The 15,548-nt window shown below is 38.8% G+C and overlaps 1 protein-coding gene and 1 long non-coding RNA gene across 7 annotated transcripts in view; one reads left to right on the top strand and one right to left on the bottom strand.

Annotated features, from left to right (window-relative positions):
- The window catches only part of LOC135104199 (alpha-protein kinase 1-like), a 160,194-nt gene that overhangs the window by 54,270 nt on the left and 90,376 nt on the right, over positions 1 to 15,548 (bottom strand). For all 6 annotated transcript variants that reach the window (XM_064011311.1, XM_064011314.1, XM_064011310.1 and 3 more), the window contains one exon: positions 13,682 to 13,835. In XM_064011311.1, the coding sequence (XP_063867381.1) occupies positions 13,682 to 13,835 (154 nt within the window). The remainder of the gene's footprint in view (positions 1 to 13,681; positions 13,836 to 15,548) is intronic.
- LOC135104202 (uncharacterized) lies at positions 9,861 to 13,675 on the top strand. Its single transcript, XR_010270329.1, has 3 exons — positions 9,861 to 10,134; positions 10,262 to 10,364; positions 12,461 to 13,675. It is a non-coding gene; the product is annotated as an uncharacterized LOC135104202 (long non-coding RNA).

Below are 15,548 nucleotides of genomic sequence, written 5' to 3'. Positions count from 1 at the left end.
CAAGGGCGAAATTTTTCTAGTAAGTGAAGTAAGAAATTACAGGAAAATTGGTGGAAAAGGAAGAGGAAATGTAAAAGGAAATGAATAGTAATAAGGAGCAAAGGCAAGGGATGAAGGAGAAAGGTTGAGGCAAGGATTTTAAGAGTGAGGACTAAGACAATATGTGGAAGAGAGAGAGAGAGAGAGAGAGAGAGAGAGAGAGAGAGAGAGAGAGAGAGAGAGAGAGAGAGAGAGAGAGAGAGAGAGAGAGAGAGAGAGAGAGAGAGAGAGCATCTTCATTCAGATCTTTCAAAATTCCTTCACAAATTATCTTTCTTTCCTTCACTCATTTCATCTGTTTTTTTTTTCCTCATTCATTCATAGCACCAGAAATGATCTCCCACGTTTCAAGGCAAAATTCTCTCTCTCTCTCTCTCTCTCTCTCTCTCTCTCTCTCTCTCTCTCTCTCTCTCTCTCTCTCTCTCTCTCTCTCTCTCTCTCTCTCTCTCTCTCTCTCTCAAAAGCTTTTCATCCCCTTCTCTCAGGCTTTCTTTTCCGCTTTCCTGTTTCTTCCCGCCATCCATCCCCAGCTGTCACATCTCCACCTTCACCTTCATCCATTTCTCTCTCACATTCCATAAAGTCTGAATGTACTTTATCTTTATCATCATCATCATAAAGTTTTAATTAGTTTCCAAACAGCCATATACATTTAAGTGTAATGCTGCTCGGTCAGTTTATATAAATCTCATGTAATTATCATCACCATCACTATCATTAGTATCACAATCACTATCATCATAATCACGAGCAGCACCATTATCATCAACAAAATTTCCAGCAGCAGTAATATTATCATGCAGGAAAGGCGAACAGTGTAAGGATAAACGTTTCATTACCCGCGGTCTTTACGTGATGTACATGTGCAAACAAGCTGCCTGAAGAAAGGACACCACAGGGACGAAATAAGACAGTCGGACATCAGAAACGAACATAGGGAGAATATAGCTCAGAAAAAAAAAAAAAAAAAAAAAAAAAAAAAAATATATATATATATATATATATATATATATATATATATATATATATATATATATATATATATATATATATATATATATATATATATATATATATATATATATATATATATATATACACACTCGATAAAATTATTACTGAAAAATGGGACAGGAAAAAAAATACACGAGAAAAATAGTACAGAAACTGGTACAGAAAAAAAAGGGAAGGGATAAAATAGCATAGTAAAATATTATACAGAAAATAAAAAAAAATAAAAATAAAAAAACACTCGAAAAAATGGCACAGCAAAAAAATTACAGAAAAATGGCACGAGAAAATGGCATATTCCTGAGGATAAAAAGTAAATAGATTGTTTTAGGGATTTACCCGATATATTTTAATGAAAATTCTGCCTTAAAATTTCCTAACCTAACCAAATTTCACGTAAACGACAGAACATGCACCATTCATTCCCTGTTTCAATTTCTCCTGGTGAAATGTTTGTTTATATCGCTTGTGTGTGTAGCAGGAAAGGCAACGCAGTAGCGAATCTGAAGCATAAATGAAACCACGTAATGGATATTTAAGAGGGATGCGTCAGTCCATGAGCCGCTCTGTGTCCTGCGGAGGAATACTCAGAATTCCCTCATGGTAAAATTTTCCCCACGAAAACTCTATCTACAAAATTTCCTATTAATAATCCTCTCTATGAAAAAATTCAGGCCAGATTAGCTGAGTAGAAATTTATCAAAGGAATGACTTGGGAAGGGTTTTCACGGAGAAATCCTCGTGGGTGAATTTACTTGGTTGGAACTCACATAGAAGCTCCCGAGGGAGATGTATACGCACAAATCCTCTTGCTTCCCCTCGCTAGATCTGCCGCTGCCTTACCCTCACCAGCCTACTCCTATATATAAAGCCAACGCAGAAGTGAGAAGGTCCGTGAAGATGTGACGCAACCAAGTACCACAGTCAAGTCACAGCATATGGAATGTTGGTGAACAGCGAAAAATAACGGTTAACACTGAAAACAAACAGAAAACATAAGGTAAAATTACAAAGACTGGAGCAGGAGGAGAATTACGATGATGCCAAGAAAAACAAAACAGAATAAATATGAAGAAAATTAAGAAAAAAAGAATGGAAGAAGAACAAGAACAAGATGAGAACAAGAACAAGAAAACAACAAGAAAATAAGAACAAGAAAAGAAGAGCAAGAGAAAGAAAAATAAGAACAAGAAAAGAAGAACAAGAACAAGAAAAAGAAGAACAAGAACAAAAGAAAAAACAAGAACACGAAGAACAAAAAAACAAAAAGAAAGACAAAGACGAGGAAGAGGAGAGTATCAGGGCAGTACAATACACCTATGCAATCACCACTAAAAGAACAGAGGGACACACCAAGACATGACACTATTGCTACTCTCACCAAAAACCCTCCTTTCTTCCACCACCACCACCACCACCACCACCATCACCACCACCTCCCCCCCACCCCCCAAGCTCAGCCAATCGACCACGTGAGGAGGATTACAAAGCGACGTCACGACCACCTAAGCAAGACTTCCAGGCGACACACGTGGAACACAAGAGAACACAATAGAGGAACAAGCAGCCGAGGACCTCTTGGGCCTTGTGACGTTTGAAATGAGCTGTACTATTTAGTCTAAAGTAAGATAGGTACGATAAAGAAGAAGAAGAAGAAGAAGAAGAAGAAGAAGAAGAAGAAGAAGAAGAAGAAGAAGAAGAAGAAGAAGAAGAAGAAGAAGAAGAAGGTTTTGAACATGGGTGATAGGAAGTAAGAAAAAGAAAAGAGGAATGGAGGAAAGAAAGACAAGTGAAGTAGAAAAAAGAACAAGAAAACTTGGAGACGCAAGAGAACTATCTGGGGGAGAGAGAGAGAGAGAGAGAGAGAGAGAGAGAGAGAGAGAGAGAGAGAGAGAGAGAGAGAGAGAGAGAGAGAGAGAGAGAGAGAGAGAGAGAGAGAGAGAGAGAGAGAGAGAGAATAATACTAAATAAGAAGAGAAATTCAACACAGAAAAACTAAAGGAGGCAGAAAACAAACAAACTGATGAGAGATAGAAGGAATAGAGAAAAGAGAAGTGGAGAAGGAGGAAAAGGAGGAGGAGAAGGAACGGGAAAGAAGAGGAAAGGGGGGTATGGAAGCGAAACTGTGGCCTAATTAAAGGTCTGCAAAACGGAAGGAAGGAAGGAAGTGGGGGGGAAGGTAAGAGGAGAAATAGGGAAGAAAGACGAAGCGAAGAGCGAACGAACAGACGAAGACAGGAGGGAGGGAGGGAGGGGGAAAGGCAGATAGAAAAAAAAGGAAGGAAGGAAGGAAGCAAGGAAAGAAGGAACGAACGAACGAACGAACGAACGAAAGGAGGGAGGGGGGAAAGACATAAAAAAAGGAAGGAAGGAAGGAAGGAAGGAAGGAAGGAGCAAACGAATGAACGAACGAACGAACGAAAAAAGGAAGAAAATGAGACGTCTTGGGAAAGGAGGGAGACAAGAGTGAACTGAAATTAAAATAAAAAAAAAAGTTGACGGGGAAGGAATAAAGGGAAGAATGTGTGTGTGTGTGTGTGTGTGTGTGTGTGTGTGTGTGTGTGTGTGTGTGTGTGTGTGTGTGTGTGGCAGAGACGTTGCTCCCTCTGCCAGCAGTGACTAGTATTGATGGCAGCACGTGGCACTCCCTAACTAATTTATGGCACCCGCTGTGTTCTCAGGCAGTCTTTGTGTGTGTTCTGTGCCACTCGCTTTATTTACCACTACTCCACCCGCACGAAGTAACCTAACCCAAGACTAGTTCCTTAAAGCCCTAAATTATCTCACACCAGCATTCTAAACCTAAAGAATGAAACGTTGGGAATACTGAGGGCAGAAAGAAAGTTGTATGCCAGAGAGAGAGAGAGAGAGAGAGAGAGAGAGAGAGAGAGAGAGAGAGAAAAGAGTTAGGAGGGACGTACAGTAGGTCAAGATACATGACATGCAATACATTAGTTATTGAAGTGGTGACTGGCAACGACTCTCTCTCTCTCTCTCTCTCTCTCTCTCTCTCTCTCTCTCTCTCTCTCTCTCTCTCTCTCTCTCTCTCTCTCTCTCTCTGTGTGTGTTCTATGCGCACTGTTCATACAATACCGATGATTTTCTGTTACAGCGTGGCTTTTTTTTTTTTTCGTTGTGTGTGTGTGTGTGTGTGTGTGTGTGTGTGTGTGTGTGTGTGTGTGTGTGTGTGTGTGTGTGTGTGTGTGTGTATGTGTGTGTGTGTGTGTGTGTGTGTGTGTGTGTGTGTGTGTGTGTGTTTGCGTGGGAGAGTGGGTGTGGAAGTGCAGTGCTATTAATTTCTAAGGTCAAGGTTGAAGGTCGTGCAAGTGCAAAAGGTTACCCGCCGCTAACACAAACTTCACCACTAATTCCATCGCCACTACTACTACTACTAAAGCATCCATGACCACCATTTCTACTACTAAAATGCATCTTGAAATCTGCAGACTCGCCCAGCCCTGTAGCACGCGTCAAGAGGTGCACTTACTGAGACCCTTGCCACTAGTTTACTAACACCTGTGCCTTTGGTCATGTAGCCTTTGCGAGATTCACGTCGTGGAGGAAGCAGATACATGATAAGGTTAGTCTTGGCTTCGAATATCGATAAGTGGCGAAGGTGATCGGGGAAAAAAATGGCACAGGAAAAAAAAATCACTTGAAAAATGTACACAAAATAACGGTATGATAATTATAGTATCATTTACGTTAGGTTGAGCTAAATCAAGTCGGGAAATGCTATGCAAGCACTTATCTATGAGTATATATTTATGTAAGAGGGAAATTGGGGAAAAGAAGCCCACTAGACTGCCAGTCCCAAAAGCAAGGTCCATCTATCTGTCTATATCCATAAGAGAGAGAGAGAGAGAGAGAGAGAGAGAGAGAGAGAGAGAGAGAGAGAGAGAGAGAGAGAGAGAGAGAGAGAGAGAGAGAGAGAGAGAGAGAGAGAGAGAGAGAGAGAGAGAGAGAGAGAGATTCATTTAATTTATTTTTCTTACAAATTTCAGTAATGTGTCGTTTACTTTTACCATGGGCAAAATGTCAATTTCTTCTATCCTGTACCATTTTTCATGAGTTCTTTTTCCCCTACATTCCGTAGATATACCTTAAAGGTGCTCAAGAACGCTCCTAGTGAAACGTGCTACTTAACACGCGAACTTCAAGGAAACGAAGAATTAAAGCAGATAAAAGGAACATAAACTACGAATTGGAACAAGCTACACAGATCTAGTTAAGTACGCGGTACAGAACTGTTGGTCTTAGTGACGATCTGTGGCGCTGCCCACGGAACCTTAGTGACTGCAGAAGTGTATGAAAGGAAATGAGTGGGGAGTGTTATCTGCACATACGTGAGCGCTCCACACACACACACACACACACACACACACACTAAAAAGATAAATATATAAATAAAAATGGCCCAGTGCCTACCCTAGTGAACATCAACAATACTGAAAATATGTTGTTGTTATTTTCATTATTCACTATCATTATCATTAACACACACATACACACACACACACACACACACACACACACACACACACACACACACACACACACACAATGCACGTTTCTTTTTCTTCTCCTTTCCCTCCCTTAATCCCCCTCCTTCCCCATCAGTGGCAAGTAATTGGAACATAACTCGAGTCAGAGCCAGACAAGGTTGTCAGTAACGACACGCCGCGGCCGCCACCAGGGCGTGACTGCTGCTACGCGACACCCGCCTCGCCTTCCTCTACGTGTATATGTACCAAGTATGGCCTCGCCAAGCGTTCAAAAAGATATAAACAAAAAAAATTAATTTAGTAACAAGAGGAAAACGTGATACAGCACCAACACAGAGAAGCGAACATACGTAACAAGTCTATCATTATACCAATATATATGTTTGATCATCCAACAATTACCTATTTTTCCTTGTTATTTGTGCCTTTTTGTACGTCTTCTGCTGTGCTTCAAGAGAATCTCCGTCCTGGCTTAGACTTTCAAAAAAACCCGTCCAGGTCATCCTGTCATCCCGCCGCCCCGAGGCACGTGCCTACTGCCCGCCAGCGATACATCAGCGCTGTCATTAATATTCCTCCACTTTATAATTAGTTATCCGATATTAATTATAATGGACAATCTTGGGTCCATAATCCGGCCTCAAGATGTAAGTAGCCTTAAAGCAAGCCAAAGATGTCTCATAAGGTATTCTATAATACAACGGTACCTATGTACTAAATATGCATCAGTCCTGCCACCACACACCACGCCCCCCACACTCCACACCTGACTTGCTGCACATTAAACAATATTTTGCGCCCCCTCCACACACACACAGTAAAATGAATCTTCACACTTTTAAGAATACAACCAAGACAGTACAAACACAGTAATAGCGGTAATCTGTCACCATTCCCCAAGAGCGCCTCGCTTCTCCTTAAAAAATCATTTGTTTCAGAAAGCGCCACACTCACCTTTATACAAATCATTTTCCAAAGGCTTATATATATATATATATATATATATATATATATATATATATATATATATATATATATATATATATATATATATATATATATATATATATACATATATATATATATATATATATATATATATATATATATATATATATATATATATATATATATATATATATATATATATATATATATATATATATATATATATATATATATATATATATATATATATATATATATATATATATATATATATATATATATGACAAATTTAAGTGAAAGGACATTTACAAACTTCTTATACCACCTCCTATCAATGACTTCCATTTGAATTATTAAGGGAAATTTAAATGCACAAGTTATCTAATTCTCCCTTCCCCGTGATGTCATGTTTTAAAATCGCTTCTTTTATAGAAGGTTTGATTACGAGGCAGTATGACTTGTGGTGGAGGTGAAGGATGCGGTGATAAGGAGAGGATAGAAAGAATATCAGAGGCTGGTGATGGTGGTGGGTGGAAAAGTACCGGTTGCTTCGCGAAGGGGAATTTATGTGATATTAAGAGGTACTGATAAGGAGAATCGAGCACCAATGGATAGAGCAATGATACAGGATACGAGAGTGCTGACATGCAAGGCCATCCCCACTTGCAATTTCTGAGTGAAATATTCTAGAATCACCTGTAATATTCCGGGAATTGTTCCGGCGGCAGTGCATGGTGGATCCCAGTGCTGGACATAGGCAATGTGCCCATGCAGCCATCCCGCCCACCACCACCACCACCACCACCAACATTGTCATCACCACCTCCACTCACACCGATCTTTATGTCCCTAAGCTTTAAAATTTCCCATTTTGAACTGAGATACGTAGTTTCATTGAGTAAAACTAAGGAGGTTTAATAACTATAGCGTTCTAAAAATGTAAAAGAAAATAAGAAAAATTGTTATGTATGATGGTCCAGCAACTTAGTAATTTTCGAGATTTAAAAAAAATAATAATAATAATAAAAAAAAAAAAAAAATAATAATAATAATAATAATAATAATAATAATGATAATAATAATAATATATTAAGGTACGCTTAAATACCGCCGCTCACCTCAAAGTCCTTAGTGGAATAATTTACGAAATGAGAACCAATTTCAATCCAGAGGTGTCAGAGGGGTCTCCAATAGTTAGTATTTCTATGTAAGTGGATAAATTAACACCAGGTCAACAAAACTGGCACTCTCTATATACATGTATTTAGCACTCCAGCATTCATAATGGCTTCTAAGGAACACGAAAAATGATGACATCCTAACACGATCATCCCAACATACAAGGCGGCATGTTGTCATCCTGCTAACCAAAAGACGTTGCTTCAAGAACAAAAAATAACATAAATAAAATACGTATCCAGTTCAGTCACGTACAAACTCTTTTCAATAACTTCATCGAGCTAAACACCTGCCTAACATCATTCTAAAAGAGAAAAAAAACGGAGTAAAGGATCTTCTTTTCTCTCTCCATTCAAGAAAGATACATGTTTTACGTGCTTTCTAAAAACTGGTGGATTACAGAAACCTAATAATCTATTAAGTAAAAAATCTAAATTCAATCTGATCTCACCGAAACACCTGCTGAAGCTTCACAAAAGTATTTAATAGACATGAACTATTTTATGACACTTCGCTCGACCACACAAAAAAAGAACAATATTACCAGCCACACTAAAAATGAGAACTGATCAACTTTACTGAATATTTAGTGACGAAGACTAAGGGAGAGGCAAGAAAATGAAGCTAAGGGTGTAGGATTGTGAGGGTGGTAGGTGGGGCAGTCTGGATGAGGTGCACGAGATACTGGACTACACATACACAGACTCATAAAAGAAGTGAACACCATACGGGCAAACAAAATACCCTCAAAAAGGTTAATTTGGTATTAAAAGAAAAAAAAGAAAAAAGAAAACTTAGCACATGAATAAATGCATAAGTGGCACAAGACGAAATGTGAAAGAAATGAACATCACAAGAAAAATAGCACATGAAAAATAACACCGAAAAATTACTGTTACTTACGTTAGGTTAAGTTAGGTTATTGACATTTCAACGAAGGCTCGAAATGCATCTTTAATTCTTACGTGTGCTGTTTCATTCTGTGCATTTTTTTTCAGGTGTTTATATATATTTTTTCTCTCATTCACAATATGAAACTCCTCCACAGTAAAGCACCTTCATCCACTTCCCACCTGAGCCCCGTCTCATGCTCGCTCCAGTCCCGCTCTAGCCACGTCCCTTTTCCACCTATATATATATATATATATATATATATATATATATATATATATATATATATATATATATATATATATATATATATATATATATATATATATATATATATATATATATATATATATATATATATATATATATATATATATGACTGTCCAAGAACTACCCCAGTACAATGCTTTTACTTCTGCCCCGCTATAGCACCGCCACAGTCCCTCAGTGGTACAGCCTACAATAACAGATGAACGTCAGCACCACCCTTGCCACGCTCCGATTTAGCCCATCACCGATCCTAGTACAATACCAGACACACCTCAGTCCCACCCCGACCACGCTATCACTGCTGTCCTACTCAGACTCACTTCAGTTCAATCCCGGCTCCATTCCACCCACGACCCAGCCCTTCCAATTACAGCCCCAGCACAATACCAAATCCCATACAAGTCAATCTCATGACACCAGCCTCCCTGTAGACCAAGAAACCCGGTGAGTCTTAGCTTCCTTACTAAAAGTCTACCCTACCTAAAGGTCTGTATGACTGTCGTCCACGTGATCTTGCCAGATTCCTGACTGGGTTCAGGCTATCCCAGCTCAGCTTCCCCAGTACCTTGTTTCATTACATCCACGCCCACGCCCACACTCCACCGTACCTCCACTAATTGTCTGTCCTGGTCCCGCCTCAAAACAAACCTTGATCTCGCTCTAGTTCCACCTCGTGTCAGCTTCAGCCCTAATCTGACCAAGTCATCCACCACTTCGCCCTCTTCCACCCCATCCACAAGGCAACATATCCACATATTATGTTTAGTGAATAAAACTCTCACAATTTACGATGTTGATGCTTATTAAATTTGTATGCAAATACCTCTTTCATAACCTTGATTAACTTTAATTAAATACCTTCAAAACTCGTGTGATTTACAAACATAATTATGATGGAAATGCCTACTTTCTGCAATTCGAGGTAAAATAAATAAATAAATAAATATGTAAATAAATAAAAAAAAAAAAGCGTCATAGGCACACATCTATGGCTTATCGAAAAGTAAGAATTCAGTTATGGGATAAGGACATGGTGTGGCGAGGCGCGCAAAGTTATCAGGGAGTCACCACAGGGAGAAGCCGCCGACTGCTTTAAACGAGGCAATGTTTGTTCGGTAGCGAGCCCATTCCTCAGTGTACCCAACGCTAACGTAATTTCCGCCAGCCTGAACCTTACCGGCACCGTCGCACACCTCCTTTGTTTGCTATCCACATCCTGCCCAAACTGATCCAGGTGTATCAGTATATTGAAGCGTTCCGAAAAACCAAGGGACCACGATAACAAATTAATGTAAAGACAGTTATTATAAGCGACAAGCCAACGTACATTTATTTGTATTGCTTCGCTCCACACTATGTTTGTACAGTATGTAATAGTTAAATATAAGAAATTTAAATATTTACTATTTATTTATCAGGCTGGCAGTGGCAGTAGTGCGAGCGCTGAGAGAGGGCGTGAACGCCACACCCCAGGGATCACCTGTGCAAAACTAATGAGGCTTCAACTCCCAGCTTTTCAAGGTAATGTCACCTTTAACCAGTATATAAATTAATTTACGTACGTTATACTCCAAAGACTTCTTTCCCATGGTTCTTCAAATCAACATATGTTATGCCTAGGTTTACAGTATGAAATTTACCTGATGGGGAGGCGGACCTATAGCTCAGCTAAGCACTTATTAGTAAATAGGCCTAGTACTTATTTAGGTACTTAACTGGAATATTGGCTGGAATGTCCGCCTGGAGAGTAGTAGGCTGAATGTGAACAGAATAACCGCTTTGTCTGAGATCTGATGTGTATCTGCGATTACTCCAGAATCCTGAGTGCGACCAACTGCGCCGCATTCTAAGCCGGTTCAAAAAGGCGTTGGTCCGGGGATTTGGAAATTCGGAACTGTTCGGTCCCGGATTTTTTATGGTTCACCCACTCATTATTGTGTGTTGTTAAACTTAAACTGACAATAATGTTCATCACCATTAAATCACTATCCTGTCGCATATATATTTCCGACAATATGGCGTTGTTTTCCATGTGGTTCTCTCCAGTATGTGTGTGTGTGTGGGCATCTTTGTGTACCTCTACACCATCACACCTTAGCCCAATTATGACACCAAACAAGAATAGAACATCATCCACTAATGTCCCCAAAATATACAATGAGGTCAAGAAATGAAAACAGTGGAAGCAGTGGAAATGAGGGATATGCTCCTAAAATGGATGGAAGATATTTAAAGGACAGTGAAATGAAGAGTTATTAATCAGAAATCAGAATAGGGGGATGTGTTCTCTAGGAGTCTATTCTAGCACCAGTCATGTTTGCAATATATATAAATGACATGGTGGAGAAGGTACCCAACAACATGAGCTTATTTGCTGATGATGCATGATATTATGTAATATGACTTTGAATAGAGAAACCTAATATTACAAAATAATATGATGGAATGCTAATAGTTAGGAAGAATAATTAATCAGTTACTGTTTGCAGATAATGCTGCACTAAAGACTGAATCAAAAGAAAGATTGAAACAGACGATGCATGTTTTAAAAGAACTGGGCACTCATCTTTTACTATATTATTCCACTCCTCTCGATGCCGGACCTCTGATCTCTTTAAAATTTCTGATTGGGGCAGAGCAAACTTAGTATTGTTCAATGCCTCAAAAACTCAATTCCTCCATCTATCAACTCAACACAACCTTCCAGACAACTATCCCCTCTTCTTCAGTGACACTCAACTGTCTGTCTCCCTCTTCTACACTGAACATCCTCAGTCTGTCCTTTAGTTATAATCTAAATTGGAAACTTCACATCTCATCTCTAGCTAAAACAGCTTCCATGAAGTTAGGTGTTCTGAGACATCTTCAGTTTTTCTCACCATTCCAGATGCTAACTATGTAGAGGGGCCTTATCTGTCCATGTATAGAATATGTTTCACATGTCTGGAGGGTGGGGTTCCACTCATACCGCTCTTCTAGACAGGGTGGAATCAAAAGCTTTTAATCTCATTAACTCCTCTCCTCTAACTGACTGTCTTCAGCCTCTTTCTCACTGCCACAATGTTGCATCTCTTGCTATCTTCAACTATTTTCATGCTAAATGCTATTTTGACCTTGCTAACTGCATGCCTTCCCTCCTTCTGTGGTCTTGCTGCACAAGACTTTCTTTCTCTCACCCCTATTCTGTCCACCTCTCTAATGCAAGAGTTAACCAGTATTCTCAATCAATCATCCCTTTCTCTGGTAAATTCTTGAATTCCCTGCCTGCTTCTGTATTTTCACCTTCCTATGACTTGAACTCCTTCAAGAGGGGAGGTTTCAAGACATTTATCCTTCAAGTTTTGACTACCACTTTGGACTTTATTTAGGGACCAGTATCTCAGTGGGCCCTTTTTTTTATTGGATTTTTGTTGCCCTTGGCCAGTGTCCCTCCTACATAAAAAATAAATAAATAAATAAAATATGAAATAAACTAATGCAGATACATTTTTCAGTAACATAGTAATATCTACATCAATGAATCAGTAACTTGCATTACTTTTTTTTTTTTGCAATATTACACTGCTATCCACTACATATTCCTCCAAGCACTTAATTCCAAATGTTTGGCTCCCCAGCACCATCATGGGTCACAACTGCATGCTTACTGGCCATTGGAATATCCAACAACTAATGGCACATGCCAATAAAGAGAGCAGCAGTGTGTGCCTGGCCAGCAGGTCTACCAGCTGTTGAAGCCACATCTGGCAGCTTCACAACCTCAATCTACATTCTCGATTTCACTTACAGCTTCATGCCAGTAACTCCATTGAATTTACATCTAGTAGTGTCCATGTCCTGCTCAGAAGACAGCAGTGTTCATGCCGGCATCACTATTAAGGCTTCTATGGACTAGGTGGACAAAAATATTGTTACTGGTTGTCACTTGACTTCCCAGTTACATGATGTTTTAACTATTTGTTGGCAACCCATGCCCTGACTCGTGTCAAAAAGTCGGGAGCTGCTGACCTGACTTGAACATTACATGTAGTGACACCTGCTAATGATACTTATAATCTTTTTAAGTCTTTTGACTTTGTTAACTTGGTAAAATAAAATCATATTCAAATGTTTTTTTGTACTTTAAATAATTTTTGTTACCTGGGTTACAGTTTACACAACCCTGTAATGGAGTAATGAAGCAATGGTAATTTGTGTTCTAATTTTTCATGTAATATCAAGCAATGTTCTCTGATTTATGAGCAATAAGTAACAAAATTACACTGTGGAGTAATACTGCCAATCTCTGAATGTGGGTGTTTGAAAGGAAGAAATGTAAAATGACCCATGCAACACTAGACAACTGAATAGTGGTCAGTGAAGATCAGGTCCCTCCTCCCATAAAGGTCTAGAGGTTAAAATATGATTTCAATCCAGTATTAAGGAATGTTTGATAATAACTCATTGTGAGTTTATAGATTTTGGATGTCTTGTCTCAAGAATGAACAAAACAGTTTAAGCTCATCAACCCATATACTAAAGGACCTATATGAGAAATGCAAACAACTTCCATATTACCAAAATGGAAATGTGTACAGAGGATAAATATAAAGTAATCATCCTTCAGAAACTCCTGAAATTCAGAAACTTCTGAAGAGCAGAATTAAACAAACAGACAGAAAAGTGTTAGCTGTGGTGCAGCTGGTGAAATAAATTGTGACTTGTATTTATGTTATGACTCCCTTCATTTGTAAGACAATGGAGCAAACCTGGTACACCACAAATGCATTCCTTAATATGCATGAGAAGGGAAGTATTACCAAAAATCCAATCACACAGAGGATCTGTTTGGTACTCACCGAGGTATCCAAACCGGAGCTTTGTCATTGACAGGAGACCTCTCTTGTGGATGAGATTTGACAGGCAAATTTTTTGTTCTTCTTATGGCTTGTTTGATATCTGCTATCGCTGCTTCAACACTTTCTCGGCTTTGGGGAACTCCTCCACCTGAAGCTGTTAGAGAAACATTGGATTTGCATGTTAGTAGTTTCTAACAAATTAGAAATAAAGCTTTTGAGTTACACTACATGTATAAATATAAATGAAATATAACCTAAATTCAGAAATGCATTTATTAAACTTTACTTTGAGGATAAGGCTATTGCAGCAAACAAGTAAAACAAAAAGATAAAATAAAGGCAATTATGAATAAAAATTAAAAGGTTTTCTGTTTTATTCCTTGAAATCATTGATGCACTACCTTTCACAAAACGGGAAAATTAGGAAATTACACACTATATGTTCTATTCAAAATCCTAAATATGAATGTACTTTATGTTATCAAGTTTAAACAGACACATCATCATTTCTAAAAGTTTAAATTCATCCTACTGATCCACACATGAATGACTAAATACTCACTCTTTACATTCCCACTTCACTGAACAATTACAAAATAGTGACATTACTCATCATTTGCACTTCTCATCACTGGTACAGCAACAATGTCACAACAATTATGATTATCCATTTTTGTCATAGTTAAATAACAAACCACTGTTTTTCAACATACTTCTAGAGTTGCTTCAAAAATTAAGTCTTTAGTAAACAATTTTAAGTTGTAAGTATTTTAAGAATACTTACAACTCATGAACATACTTTACAGATGTCAACATATGGCAGAAGTGCTGAAATTAGAAATAAAGAGAAAAGAGGGGAGGAAGATACAATTTGCAGTTGCTTAAGTGCCACCTAAGATAAAGCCATGAAGTAAACATGAATAAGTACAGTGAACTGTTGAAAATAAATAAATGTCTGAAGGATTTATTTAGAGCAAGCTACAACATAACTGCAATGGAAGATTACAATTGCTAAAAAGAAAATGAGCAAAAACAATTCATGAATTCATGAACAACCTGGACAATAGTAGAAAAATGATGTGGAGAGAATAACATGAGCATAGCTCTTTTTCTGCATGTCACAATTAGGTAAACCACACATACACCTCCAAAGGGTCAAGACGTGTGTGTCGGCACTGCTCAGAGCAGTCATGGATTGGAATGTAACCCAACCCCTTGCCCATCCTTACCCATCCCATCCTTCAATGACAGTTGGAAGTGTTGCAAAATTATAGACAAATCATAAACAATACCCAGAAAATGAATAAAAAACAGTGGATTCACATGTGTCTTGGTGAATTTTGATAAAGCTGGATCATGAGTGGAGAGGATGCACAGGGGAGGTGTGAGGCATGAGGTTTGCCACTGCCAACATCCTTCAGTGATAACTTCATGGGACAAGGTATCCATTAGCACGGAGACTATGCCAATCTATATCGTCCCCACCACCTCCCCATCACCCAGGTTATGACCTGATTTCTCCCCGAGTCCACCACCCATAACCCCCATCCTTCTTACAGCCACCTGAGACCACAGGATGCCCAGCATCTGAGGCCATCATTTCTGCCTGTCTCACTATTTGCCCACTGCTGCCCACAACACTGCCCAGGCTCAAGTGTGCCCCCAACCTCCAGTTTCCCTCCTGTTGCTTCATGCCCTAACTTGTAAGAATGAGCCTTGCCTGAGAAACAATACACACCACCAAGCTCACATAATTTCTCTCAATTTTCAATGTAAAACACTTCCATTTGTCACTGTAACCCAGCCCCAACTCTGTAATCACTAAAAAATTTTGTAACATTAATGCCTATATTTTCAGCCTCATGGC

This window comes from Scylla paramamosain, chromosome 10, assembly GCF_035594125.1.
Source record: "Scylla paramamosain isolate STU-SP2022 chromosome 10, ASM3559412v1, whole genome shotgun sequence".
Lineage (NCBI taxonomy): Eukaryota > Metazoa > Arthropoda > Malacostraca > Decapoda > Portunidae > Scylla > Scylla paramamosain.
The sequence above is the reverse complement of the archived record's forward strand: the minus strand, read 5'-3'. Positions and strand labels throughout refer to the sequence as shown.